Consider the following 13,250-nt stretch of genomic DNA (forward strand, 5'->3'; position numbering starts at 1 on the left):
GAGCCCCCATGGAAATATTTCGAAACAGCCACCGGAAGCCACGGCTCTGCCACCATACTGAGCTCTAGGCGTGAACCTGTAGGATAATGAAATCCACATCGTGACTCCACAAGGCCACACGTCTGTGACTCTTTGCACTTCCTCTGGGTCATTTTTGTGAGCAAGGCCCAGTGATACTATTTTAAGGCATCTGTAAAGACATATTTTTCCTTTTTTTTTTTCAATTATAGTGATTATAATTGGCCTGAACCCAACCCCCAAAAAAATATTTACCCAGATCCTACACTTGCTAGGGAACACACCACACAATTAATTCTAACAGCATAATTAATTCAAATTTACATTAATTAAATTAAATTAAAACATTAAACTTGTTTCTTAATCTACTCCAAAGAAGTTCGGCAATTTAATTGCTATGAAACAACCGAAATAAGGAGGATATTTAACATCCTTATTAAATGCCACTTAGTATTTTTGTTTGGTATTTTTAGGGTCTAATTAGTGTCTAATTAACTTGCTATAGGCTATCTTTCCACAATACCAATTAAATTTCAAAACATCCTGTATAAACACACAGCCATGAAAAGGAGAAGATTAAGCATTGTTATAGGCATGAGCTAATCAGGAGACATTGGCCTGGTATTGTTTTATATCTATAAATACCCGTGCTTATTAAAACTCATCAAGTGTTGCTTTTCACCATTAATTGCAATTTAATCAACTTCAAATAAATGAGGAAATCTCTGAAACCAGCTGTCATTGTTGTAGACAGATGAAGGGCTCAGAAAACAGGAGTGCGAGGTGAGAGAGCAGGTGTCGGAGATGGAGGAGGAGAGACGGAGGGGGGTTAGGCAACCGGTGGGTGGAGGGTGCAGAGGGAGATGGGAGAGAAAGTGGTGGTTTCCAGATGGGGTTTCCGGCCGACACCCTGCTTCTGGGTGATGTGATTGAAATCCCAACTTGAAAGCAGTGTAAGTTGCCCACAAATTCAACATCCAGCTCTGCAGGAAGTGACCCTCAGAGGCATCCAAGTGCCCCAGACCGTGAAGAGCAACATGGAAGAGCTCAGGGCTTGGAATCCAAGCATCAGCCTCCCCCAGCTGTGTGAGCCTCTCTGAGCCTCAGTTTCCTCTTCTGTAAAAGGGGTGTGCCACCTGCCTAGTCCTCCAGAGCTCCACACTGAGTTAAGGATTCTGCTGGCTGGGCTCCTGTAGCTCAAGCAGCTAAGGCGCCAGCCACATACACCAGAGCTGGGGGGTTCGAATCCAGCCTGGGCCTGCCAAACAACAATGAAAACTACAACCAAAAAATAGCCAGGAGTTGTGGCAGGCACCTGTAGTCCTAGCTACTTGGGAGGCTAAGGCAGGAGAATTGCTTAAGCCCAGGAGTTGGAGGTTGCTGTGAGCTGTGACACCACGGCACTCTCCCCAGGGTGATAGCTTGGGGCTCTGTCTCAAAAAAAAAAAAAAGGATTCTGTTGATGTCACCTTGCAATTCTTACTGACTTTTGAACAAGGGGGTCCTCCATTTTCATTGTATACTGGGCCTGCAAAGTTATGTAGCCCAGTCCTGGTGAAATGCCTCCCCCAGAGGGCCACCAAGAAAATCGAGTGAGAGCCAACTCAGGGAAGCACACAGCACAGTGCTTTGCACAGAGCCAGCAGCCCACAAAGTGGAGCAGTGCACTGAAGTGAACTCCAGCAGCCCGTGGGTCACCTGCACTGCTCGTCCCTCCCTATGGAGGGAGTACCACAGGGACCTGAGCTCCTGGACACTGACCATTGGCTGGCCCAGCCTATGGCAGAGGGGCTGGGCCTCACTGGGAACCCTCTTACTGCCCTGCCTGAATTGCTGGCCTCTCCCCAGCTGATCGCCTGGGAACCGGAGCAGGAAGAGGAGGTTACCATGGTGACCGCCCGGCCTAACTTTCAAGACAGCATCCATGTGGGCTTTGTGTCTGGCCTGAAGAAGTTCACGGAGTACTTCACCTCAGTGCTGTGCTTCACCACCCCCGGAGACGGGCCTCGCAGCACCCCACAGCTGGTGCGCACCCATGAGGATGGTAGGCACCTCCCACCCACACACCCACCCAAGCCAGACAGGGTGCTTGGGGCAGAAGGCGGTCCTGGTCTTGTCTCCCAGGCTGGGGTGCCCTGAGCCTACAGGCTGCCTTGCAGATGGTGGTCTCTCTCTGGCTCTAACTGGCATGGGGGGTGCCTTTTGGGTATAGTGCCTGGGCCTGTGGGACACCTGAGCTTCAGTGAAATCCTGGACACCTCACTGAAGGTCAGCTGGCAGGAGCCAGGAGAGAAGAACGGCATCCTCACTGGTAAGCACCACGGTGTCTGAGTCACAGGTGGCCAGGGCCGGGCAGGTCAGCTCATCCATCCCCCTGCCTTAGAGCAGAAACTGCTCAGAGGAGGCTCCCAGCTCTTCTGCTCCTTAACATGTCCCAGATCTTCAGCCATAGACTTAAGTGGCTGCCACGGTGACTTTCTTTCCTGCAATCCCCACTTTTGGTGACATCCCCCCCAGCTTACGCTCAAGACCCCAGCATAGTGCGAGCAGCTCCCACCTCCCTTGGTCAGGTCACTCCCAGTGGGTCTGAAGATGCAGGGAAGATGCAGGAAGTGGAGGGAAGGGTCAGGGCCATCTCACAGTCACAGCCAAGTTCACACCAACTCTTGCTCTGCCAGGCTACCGGATCTCCTGGGAGGAGTACAACCGAACCAACACCCGCGTGACACATTACCTGCCCAACGTGACCCTGGAGTATCGTGTCACAGGCCTCACCGCCCTCACCACCTACACCATCGAGGTGGCTGCCATGACCTCCAAGGGTCAGGGCCAGGTGTCTGCCTCAACCATCTCATCTGGGGTGCCTCCAGGTAAGTACACGCTCTCAGGACAGGATCCAGCCTCTGTTGGCCCTCCTGATAGCGCCCCATTTGAGGTGGCCCTTGTCTTTCAGGGATATTGGCTTTCTTCCCGCAGAGCCCCCCTCCCCTTGTAGTCCATGTTTCTGGGTCTTCCCCAGAGCAGGCTGAATTCCCTCCAGGCCAGGTCTCCAGACAGGGGCGCCCCAGGCTCACTGCTGCTCCTCCCACAGCTCTCAGAAGAGCACAGGCCCCCGGAATCCATGCCCTTATCTCGTCTGCCACCCTGACCCTCCCTTCACACCCCACTTCACACCAGGCCCTACATCAGGCCTTAGGGTCTGTGATTGAGAGGAAGAATTCCCACCATCACCTAGAAAGTCCAAATGAGATTCTCACCCATGAAAGTGATTCCCTGGGGGGGCAGCAGAGCATGGTGGGAGTAACCTCAGGCCTCCTGCAAAGAGCAAGCTGAGAGCTTGTCAGATGTCGACTCTGTGCCTCAGTTTCCCCCATCTATAAATATGGGGAGTTTAGACTGGATAACCATGTGGTCCCTCCAGCTCAGTCCCTACGCTTGTGTGGCCTGCTTCCCGGCATGGCCAGGGCACGAGTATTTATGTGGTGTTTCCCTGGGTGTGCAGCTAAGAGCTTTATACACACCAACTCATTCAGTCCTCACAGTAGCCCTGAGGGAGGTGTTGTCATTATCATCTCCATCATAGAGAGGAGGACACGGAGGCACAGAGAGGTAGCCAACTTGCCCAGAGACACACAGTCTCTAAGAGGTGGAGTTGGATTCCCACTCAGACAGTCCGACTCCAGAACCTATGCTCTTCTGGTCATCAAGCCCCAAGAGCCTCAGGGTTCCTGGTTGGAAACCAGGAGCTGTCCTCCCTCCACCCCCCATCTGGACCTGTCCTTCCAGCCTCCCTCAGCCAGCCCTGGGCTTGTGAATGGGGAGGGGGTCCTGTGTGGGTAGAGGGAGGATTGGGCCGGTCAGTTTCCTCCCAGGCCTGGCTTGGTTGCAATTCCACCTCCCTCGCATCCAAACTATCAGAGGAAGCCTCTTAAGGACCCAGCCTGGCTGCCTGTCCCTGGGAGATCTCCCCCAGCCTCAGAGCTGTCTCAGCCTCCTGAGTGAATGTGACATGCTGTCAGACACAGGGACCAAGGTGCTGGTGGATGAGGCCTTGGCTGTGGTCCACCCAGGTCATTTCCAGCAATGGTGTTGGTTGACACATAGCCCCCTCCGTGCCCCAAAAGTCCTGTCCATTATGGAAGGGCCTTCCTGCCCCATCTCCTTTCCCACCCTGTTCTCTTTTTCCAGAACTCCCAGGACCCCCCACCAACCTGGGCATCTCTAACATTGGCCCACGCTCCGTGACCTTGCAGTTCAGGCCCGGCTACGACGGGAAGACCTCCATCTCCCGCTGGCTGGTGGAGGCCCAGGTAGGACCCGCTGGAGGGCAGCCTGGGCACCACACACTCTCAAGAGCAGAATCACGTGTGTGTTTCAGTCTGTGTAACTATGATGGTCACATGTCCCCCACATGCCCACCTTTCCCAATATCATCTCCACCTCCACCTCACCTGTGCATGTGAAAACACTCACAATCCCTCCTGGTGGGGGGTTGACCAGCTGGCCTGGAAAGATGCCCAGCTGCTGCCTGCCACTCTGTCACCCATGGTTCTCAGTCTCAGTAAATTCCCTGCAATTATCCAGGGAACATTCAGAAATTCCAACAACTGCGTCCCACCTGCAGCAACTGATCCTGGCACCTGGGTTTTAGCAGCACCCAGGCTGTTTAGTAGAATCACCTAAGAAGCTTGTGAAATGCACAGATTCCTGGGCACCCCCCCCCCACCAGGGATTCTGATGGGCCAGTCCAGGGTGGAGTTCAGCCATATAACCAGCACCCTACGAGGCTCTAACACAGAAGTCTCTCATGCAGGCATGTTTAAGGGCATGGAAGGAGGGGTCCCCATTTGATGTCCTCCTAGGAGCCCTGAGATTTAAACCAAGATTTTTCCTGGGCAAAGCTCATACCTCCTAGGAGCTGGGGCTCAGGGCACACCCACCTCGGCTCTGTGGGCTGGACAGGACTAAGGGTCCCTCCCTTTCCCAGGTGGGCGTGATTGGAGAGGGAGAGGAATGGCTGCTGATCCACCAGCTCTCAGGGGAGCCTGACGCGCGCTCCATGGAGGTGCCCAACCTCAACCCCTTCACCTACTACAGGTAACAGGGCAAAGCTGGGTGGGGATGTGGACGGGAAGGGCTGCCCACATGGGGACAGAGCTTGGCTCTAGGGCCCAGCCCTGACCATCTTCTCAACTCTCCTCCCACCCCAGCTTCCGCATGCGCCAGGTGAACATCGTAGGCACAAGCCCACCTAGCCAGCCTTCTAGAAAGATCCAGACCCTGCAGGCGCCTCCTGACATGGCCCCGGCCAACGTGTCTCTGCGCACGGCCAGCGAGACCAGCCTGTGGCTCCGCTGGATGGTGAGGCTTTCCCAAAGGTGCCGGGGTAGGAAGTCTCTGTGACCCTCACCGCCCTGCATGGCCACCTTGACTCACAGAGGACATGCTCCAAACACCCACAACTGCTTCTTCTTTTTTCCTTTTTTACTTGCCTGGTAAGGTGCCTGATAATCGATCTCAGCCAGATGAGGAAATGCCCTGTGTGAGGGGAAAGAGCCAGGAAAAGTTGCCAAGTGCTGAGAGATTTACACTTTTTATCCATTTGATCCTCCCAGTAATCAAAGCACACATTTTGTTATCCCAGTTTTCAGCTAGGAAAACTGAGGCTCAGATGGGTAAGGAACTTGCTCACAGCCACGCAGCTCTCACGTCATGGGTCTGGCATGCAGGTGCCAGGTCTCCCACCACACTAAGTCAGGGAGTGTGCCGCAAACCAGGAAGGATGTTGCGGGTCATTGCCTCCAGTGACACTGCACAGGGTGACATGCTCACATGCTGAGGCTTCCTTCCTGCCAGGCGCTGCTGTGAGAGCTCTCTTCCAAGTCAGGCATTGAACCCTCTCAACAAGCCTGTGACAGCAGAGTGATCCTGGTTCCCACTTTGCAGATGAGAAAACGGGGGCAGAAAGAGATCAGAGAACTTGCCCACGGCTCCCATACACCCTTTAATTAACAGCAGGGCTGAGATCCCAACCCAAGGAGGGTGTAGCCCCAGATCCACAGCCCAAACCCCTGGGCACACTGCAGCCTCACTGCCCCTGCACCAGGCCCCCCTGGGACATCGTTTCCCAGTACAGGTCCCACAAAGTGGCAATCCCAAGAGGTGCTTGGAACAAACCAGACTTCTAAGATCGATGTGGGGAACAGCACCACACGCCAGGGCTCCTTGGAAAGTCTGAGGACACTAGCACAGGAAAGCACCCACTTGCCTCTGCTCCCCTAACCCCATCTGACCACAAAACTCCTTTAGTTCCCACAGAAGATCTGTTCCTAGTTCATCCCAAACACGACTTGCAAAACACACCAGACTGGGCAGGTTCACTGGGAAGCCACTGTGCCTGTCACATATGGGAACAGCTTGAGGCCAGCCCTCAACTCACTGAGTTACCAGCTGTGCATCCCCTCCTGGGGGGACACGGAGCAGAGCCGGCCCCACCCAGCCCAGCGCCCACAGCACCGCGGCAGGTGCCTCATGCACCAGCAGCGTCTTAACTCTGCAGCCTCCTGCGCCCCCACCCCCTTTCCCACACTCCCACCACCACCCGGGGCTGGCTCCCTACTTGCCTCCTAAATCTCACTTTAAGGTTTCCAAATACTAAAAGGTTAAAGAGTCCGATGTGGAGGGCAGGACCGGAGGGGGACTAGAAAGGCAGTTGCTTCACGGTGCAGGGCTCCAAGCCTCTCTCAGGCCAGCGCTAATGGTGCATGGTCCGTTACCTTTCCTTAGCAGGTGCGGGATCGTGCCACGAGTCCCTTTGCCCACTCTCAGGCCCATCGATCGCTGTCTTAATGGGCTTTGGTCGGCTTCACTAAGTGACTGCAGGAGGGGGCAGGCGAGCAGGAGGGGTTGCATGGTGAGAGGGCAGTCAGGGGCTGAAGTGGAGGGATGAGCTGAAGCGCTCAGCAAGTAGTGAGCCCCTAAACCCCCTGATAAACAGGAGGGGGGAGGGGAGGCTAAAGATGCCCCACTCCAGTCCTGTCCCCTTCAGAGGAGGAGCAGAAGGCCCGGCCCTGCACTCACACCTGCCTCCAAGCACAGGTTCCCCTCACATGCACACCCTCCACTGCTCACTAGTGCTGCCCAGATTCCCAGCAACCTCAAACCAGTGACCACCACAGCCCCATCAGCCCAGTCCAAGGCCCAGGAAAGAAATCTTTTTTATAAGACTCAAATGAGGCTGAAAATGCAGCAGGAGAGACCAAGGTTTGCTGGACAGAAGGACTTCCTGCCTTCTCCCCATGCTTGTTCCCTGAAGGGCAGGCATGAGGTGAGGCCAGATGTTGTAGGCAGTTTAACCCAGTGTGTGTTGGCAGCCCTAGTGACAGAGCTGAGCGGCAGAGACAGCCAGGGTCAAAGGTGGCTATGCTCATCAGCATGTGGGACAGACAGCCCTGTGGGTCTTCTCAAAAGGCCACACTCCCGCGGCAGGGTAATGAGTTTGTCACCTGCATGGTGGAGAATGAGCGCTGCTTCTCCAGCCTCCCCAGGGAGACAAAGGCTGTCAGAGACACAGAGCTATGCAGCCTAAGCTGCATGGGTCAGCAGTGTGCTGGGCAGCCCTGAAGGTTCCCTGGAGGAGGGGGCATGAACCTCACGGCAGCTGTGCCACCCCTGCCTTGCTGCAGCCCCTGCCAGAGATGGAGTACAATGGGAACCCTGAGTCGGTGGGCTACAAGATCAAGTACAGCCGGTCAGACGGCCATGGCAAGACACTGAGCCACATGGTCCAGGACCGGCTAGAGCGGGAATATACCATTGAGGACCTGGAAGAGTGGACAGAGTACCGCGTCCAGGTCCAGGCCTTCAACGCCATTGGCAGTGGGCCCTGGAGCCAGATGGTGATGAGCAGGACCCGGGAGTCAGGTATGGCCCGTCCTACCCAGCCACCCTGCTGACCGCTGCTCCTGTCTCTCTATGCTTGGCCAGGCTGAAGTTGTTCAAACACAGCCTGAGTCCATCTCTGTGCTCCTTGGGCCTGAGCCACTTGCCATGTTGCCAAGTACCCCAGCACCTGCCATGCCGCACTATTCCCCAGGGATTCTCAGCCACCTCCCTGACCTCAACCTTGACACCTGGTAGTGCCAGGAAGAGCCTGAGATGGAGGGTTGGGGGAAGGGTTTGCCCTCAGAAGTTTCCAGAAACACAACTGGCAGCTCCTAGTGGCCCGACCAGGATCACCACAGCGGGTGAGCCCAGTATACTGTCACCAGTCATCTGCATATGCTTCACCACGCTGTAGCTTTCCCTTGAAACCTTCTAGATGACAGGTGGCTCCCCTGGGCCACAGGCCCCGCTGCTGTGGTGGCAAGAAACACAAGTTCATCTAACGTTAGCCTGAGCGGGGGATAGGAGGGGGGTGAAACAGACCTGGGCCAGAAATAGCCTCTGCGAAATTCCAAACTCAAAAGACATCGCAGTGGGATCAGATCAGGTGCTGGGTGGACACATCTGTGCCATGTGTCCCTCCAAGGAGCTGCATGTGCAGCTCCCCTTGACCCCATCACCCTCCGCTCCTCTCACTAGCTCCACATTGGCTCCTGACTTTCTTGTCCCCCCCACCCCCAGTGCCCTCCTCTGGCCCCACCAACGTGTCCGCGCTGGCCACCACGTCGAGCAGCATGCTGGTGCGCTGGAGTGACGTCCCTGAGGCCGACCGCAATGGGCTTGTGCTGGGCTACAAGGTGAGTCCTGTTGTCCCAGGAAGGATGATCCCCACACTGGCTCCCCAGCCTCCCCACCCACGGTACTTGTCCTCACCACCCTCAGCATCTTTGCCTCCTACAGTGGGGAGGCATTCCATCCACCTGTCACCACAGTGCCCAGGGAGTCGTTGTCAGTTAGACAGGAGTCCAGTGAGGGCTCAGCATCCTTGGGGTGGCTCCACCACTTCCAGGAGGCCTCCAGCCTCACTGGCAGCTCTGATGGGCCCAGTCTGTTTCCATTATTTTCTAGAATCCCTCTTACAGCTATGCCGAGCTGCATGGTAGAGCCCTTCCTTGCCTTGAACTTGGCAGATGTGGCTCTGTCACTTCCAGCTGTGTGACCTTGCGGTCACACCTCCTGTCCGGACCTGTCTTCCCCCCTGGATGCTCCTCTAGGGAGGCTTCCAGTGCTGTGCAGCGTTCATCTCTGTGTCCACAGCCCTCTGGGGACACTAGCTTAACTGCCACCTCTCCCTCGGGGCAGAGCCACCCCAAGGAGCCCAAGTCTGCCCACCACACCCCTGGGGCTGAGATTCAGGAGAGATGCTGGTGGGTGAGACCCAGACCTGGGCCCTCATGCAGTGCTGGGCCCTGGCAGGTGATGTACAAGGAGAAGGACTCAGATGCGCAGCCGCGGTCCTGGCTGGTGGAAGGCAACTCATCCCGCAGCGCCCAGCTCACAGGCCTAGGCAAGTACGTGCTGTACCAGGTCCAGGTGCTGGCCTTCACGCGTGTCGGGGACGGCACCCCCAGCCACCCTCCCGTCCTGGAGCGGACGCTGGATGATGGTGAGCGCAAACCCTGGTGAGCAAGGGGGAGGCTGGGAGGGGCTGTCCTTCCTCCTGCCTGCCTGGCCTTGCCCCTCTGGGATCACATTCTGAGGACACAATTCCCTCAGTCACCTGCTAAGGGGATGGTTTACTCAGGGGAGGGTCATTACAGCCCCTATGTCCTTGCAGACAACAGGAGGGCAGTTTGACTTCTGATTCAGTCTCTTGCTCTCTATCTCCAGGAAAGGGTGCACAATAGGGACTTTGCACCAGTTTTAATTTTTTTTTTTTTTTGGCCTGGGGCAGATTCACTTTGAATAAAGGTCTATGGAGGAGAAAGTCTTGATTTCTCCTGGCACAGGCTTCCAGGTCCTGTTTGATCCCAGCCAGGCTCCAGGCATCTATCCCTGCAGCCCAAGTCCCCATCAGAAAATGACTGATTCATCCCTTGCTCCCTCCCCACACACGTGCTACCCAACTCAGACATTCACAGGGTCCAAGCAAGAGTGCAAAAGGAAGCCCAAATGCCATGTGTCTGTGTAGTCGAAAGTCATAAGTCAAGTTAATGAACTGTTAAATTAAATATGTTCCATCCTCCTGCCATGACAAATATACCCTTATAATGACCTGGGAGGCCAAGTTCAAGTTTAGAAATCTCAGCCATCTTAGCATCCTGGGCTAGAAGGAGGTGACACAGAAGAGGTCCCCCCTCCCTCACCCTCTACCCCATTCTCTTCCACCCTTACCTTTGGCTCACACTATTCAGTCTCCAGCCATACCCCCAAAACAGCTACCCTTGGCCATTCCTGGGACCAGGAGTGCACAGTCTATCTTAAGGATTCTGGAGCAAGGTCTAGAGAAAGGATTGGTGCAGGCTGCAGCTGGGCATTGCCCCATGGCCCCTTGCCCATGGGTGGAAGAAAGGCAAAGCTGGACCTTCTAAAGCACAGACCCAGGGCAGGGCCCGCATGCCTGGCTGTAAGGGCCGCCCAGGGCTGGCATGTACTCTGAGCCAAAGGAAGCAGGAGCCTTGGCTCCCTGCCAAATAGCAGCTATTTTGAGAGTAGAAACCTCATTCTACCTTCTAGTTGCTGCCAAACATCACTTATTTTAGAGTAGAAACCTCATTGATTTCATTTCCATGTCCCTGGCTCCTTACCCTGGGAGTCCAGGCACAGAGCAGCATTCCACGAACATTCATTGAGCGTCCAGTCCGTCCCCTCCACCCCGCTGGCTGCTCTGCCGCAGCCAGGGCCAGGTGGTGGCCTCACAATCGGCCTCTTCTCCTTTGCTGCCTCCAGTCCCAGGACCACCCGTGGGCATCCTGTTCCCAGAGGTGAGGACCACGTCCGTGCGGCTGATCTGGCAGCCCCCTGCGGCCCCCAACGGCATCATTCTTGGTAGGCCTTCACCCCGTCCCGGGCCTTGGCTATAAGAAGGAGGCAGCAGATGATGTCCACATTTCCTCAAGAGTGGGATCTGAGTCTCATGTCTGTTGCTAGAAGTTTTTAGTCTATAAGGTTATCTGCTGGAGGCCAAGGTCAGTGTTCAGGTTCGTGAAGGACACTGGTCAGGTCTGTGCCCCCAAATTACCCAGGTCCCAGCGGACTGGCCATCTGGTTGACCTCAGATGCCATTGCTTGGCATGGCCAAGTGAGGACACACTGGCCTGCTCAGTACACCCGCACCACTGCTGGGAAGCAGGGCCCAAGGCTCAGGGGAGGGAGGCTGTGGTCAGAATCTTCATCTCACATTCAAGGCACCCCTGCCAACCCCAACACACACCCAGGGTTGAAGTCATCAGCTGCATGAACTTAAGTGAGTCTGCTGCCTTCTGCGGCCTCAGCCCCCTCTTCTGAGAAGGTGGCTGGGGCTATGTGGACCTGTACCAGGGCCCTCAGTCCTGCCTCATGCAGTGCCTGCCCCAGTGGATGCCATACCCCAAAGACAGAGTTGGGGGGCTGGGGTGGGAGGGCAAGGGCCTTAGACCAGATGACCTGGGGAGGAATTCCAGCTCAACCACTTACCACTACCAGTGGGTGGTGGCGGTGCCCGTAGCTCAGTGGGTAGGGCACCAGCCACATACACTGAGGCTAGCGGGTTCAAACCCAGCCTGGGCCAGCTAAAACAACAAGGACAACTGCAACAAGAGAAATACCCAGGCATTGTGGCGGCCGTCTATAGTCTCAGCTACTTGGGAGGCTGAGACAAGATGATTGCTTAAGCCCAAAAGTCTGAGGTTGCTGTGAGCTGTGACACCACAGCACTCTACCCAGGGCAATGGAGTGAGACTCTGTCTCAAAAAAAAAAAAAACACTACCAGTGGGTGCTCTGGCCTCTCCAAGCCTCAGTTTCTTCCCCTGGGACTGTTAAGGGGGTCACAGTCACTGTGCTCCCCATGGTCCACACTCCCCAGGAGGCAGCTCAAGACTAGACAGTAACCAAGAGGCCTTCAGACAAACCACAGCCAAGGTGGCCCATGCACAGACACTGCTGTGGCCCAGGGAAGAGGCCCGTTCTTGGGGTCCTGGGGCAGGGCCACTGGCCTTGCCTGCCTGCACAGTCACTTGCTTCCTTCCCACAGCTTACCAGATCACACACCGGCTCAACACCACCACAGCCAACACCGCCACGGTGGAGGTGCTGGCACCCAGTGCCCGCCAGTACACGGCCACCGGCCTTAAGCCAGAGTCCGTCTACCTGTTCCGCATCACGGCCCAGACCCGCAAGGGCTGGGGAGAGGCTGCCGAGGCCTTGGTGGTGACCACTGAGAAGAGAGGTGACTGCCCATGGGGGACTAGGGAGGCCTGGGGCAGTCGCAGATGCACTCCCAGCTTGGAGGCTTTGCTAGGAGATGGCTGGGGGTTAGACAAGTGTGGTCTGGAATGGAAAGTGGCTCCCATCTCTGAAGTCAAGGTCAGGAAGAGCCCCCGCACACTGCCATCCCTGAGCTGGGAGCTCTCTTCCTGAGAAGCCTGCTCAGCTCTGCTTTTCCAGAGGAAAGTTGGTGACCTGGTGACCAGCTTCCCTCTCTCTTCCCCCATTGTACCTCTGATCTCACCGGAGGGATGGAGGATCAGACTTGCAGCCCAGAGCCCTAGCCACCAGCACCATGCTGCCCTGAGCCAGATCCTTGCCCAAGTTTGGGGTCCTCAGAAGTGAGCCTAAGGCCCCAATTGGTATCACTGGAAAAAGCTACTAGGATGGTGGTTCTCAACAGGGGGCTGCTCTGCCTTCTCAAGGCCATTGGGAATATCTGGAGACATTTTGGTTGTCACATCTTGGGGACTGCTACTGGCATTGAGTGGGCAGAGGCCAGGGAGGCTGCTAAGCACCCTTGAGGGCACAGACAGCCCCCCCATGAAGAACCACCAGCAAATGCCAGCAGTGCTGAGCTGAGGAGCCCCACAAGAGGGGACGAGGAAGTGGGCGGGGAAGACAGGCCATGTGAGGGGTGGTGGGAAGCAGAGTCCACAGCAGGACACATGGGCTCTATCCTACTCTATGGGGGGTGGGGGGCCAGTGCAAGTCACATCCAAGCCTTATTGCCATGGGAACAAAGAGGCTAGGCAGGACATGGGACCTCCTCACTGCCACCTTGGTTAGGAGGGGCCCCAAGAGGTGAAAATTCACTGGCCATAGTGCTTTAAGAGTGTGAGGGGGAATCTCTGACCAGGAGACCCAGGTGCAGGCTGTGCAC

General features: G+C 55.9%; 1 protein-coding gene across 1 annotated transcript in view; it reads left to right on the forward strand.

Annotated features, from left to right (window-relative positions):
* Positions 1-13,250, forward strand: part of SDK2 (sidekick cell adhesion molecule 2) — a 248,615-nt gene that overhangs the window by 195,773 nt on the left and 39,592 nt on the right. Inside the window, exons 19-29 of the mRNA XM_012802853.1 lie at positions 1,867-2,062; positions 2,231-2,329; positions 2,697-2,888; positions 4,207-4,328; positions 5,006-5,115; positions 5,229-5,379; positions 7,704-7,941; positions 8,644-8,759; positions 9,379-9,568; positions 10,852-10,950; positions 12,135-12,329. Of these exons, the coding sequence (XP_012658307.1) occupies positions 1,867-2,062; positions 2,231-2,329; positions 2,697-2,888; positions 4,207-4,328; positions 5,006-5,115; positions 5,229-5,379; positions 7,704-7,941; positions 8,644-8,759; positions 9,379-9,568; positions 10,852-10,950; positions 12,135-12,329 (1,708 nt within the window). The remainder of the gene's footprint in view (positions 1-1,866; positions 2,063-2,230; positions 2,330-2,696; positions 2,889-4,206; positions 4,329-5,005; positions 5,116-5,228; positions 5,380-7,703; positions 7,942-8,643; positions 8,760-9,378; positions 9,569-10,851; positions 10,951-12,134; positions 12,330-13,250) is intronic.

The sequence above is a fragment of the Otolemur garnettii genome, unplaced genomic scaffold (genome assembly GCF_000181295.1).
Source record: "Otolemur garnettii isolate 467f Iridium unplaced genomic scaffold, OtoGar3 scaffold00018, whole genome shotgun sequence".
NCBI lineage: Eukaryota > Metazoa > Chordata > Mammalia > Primates > Galagidae > Otolemur > Otolemur garnettii.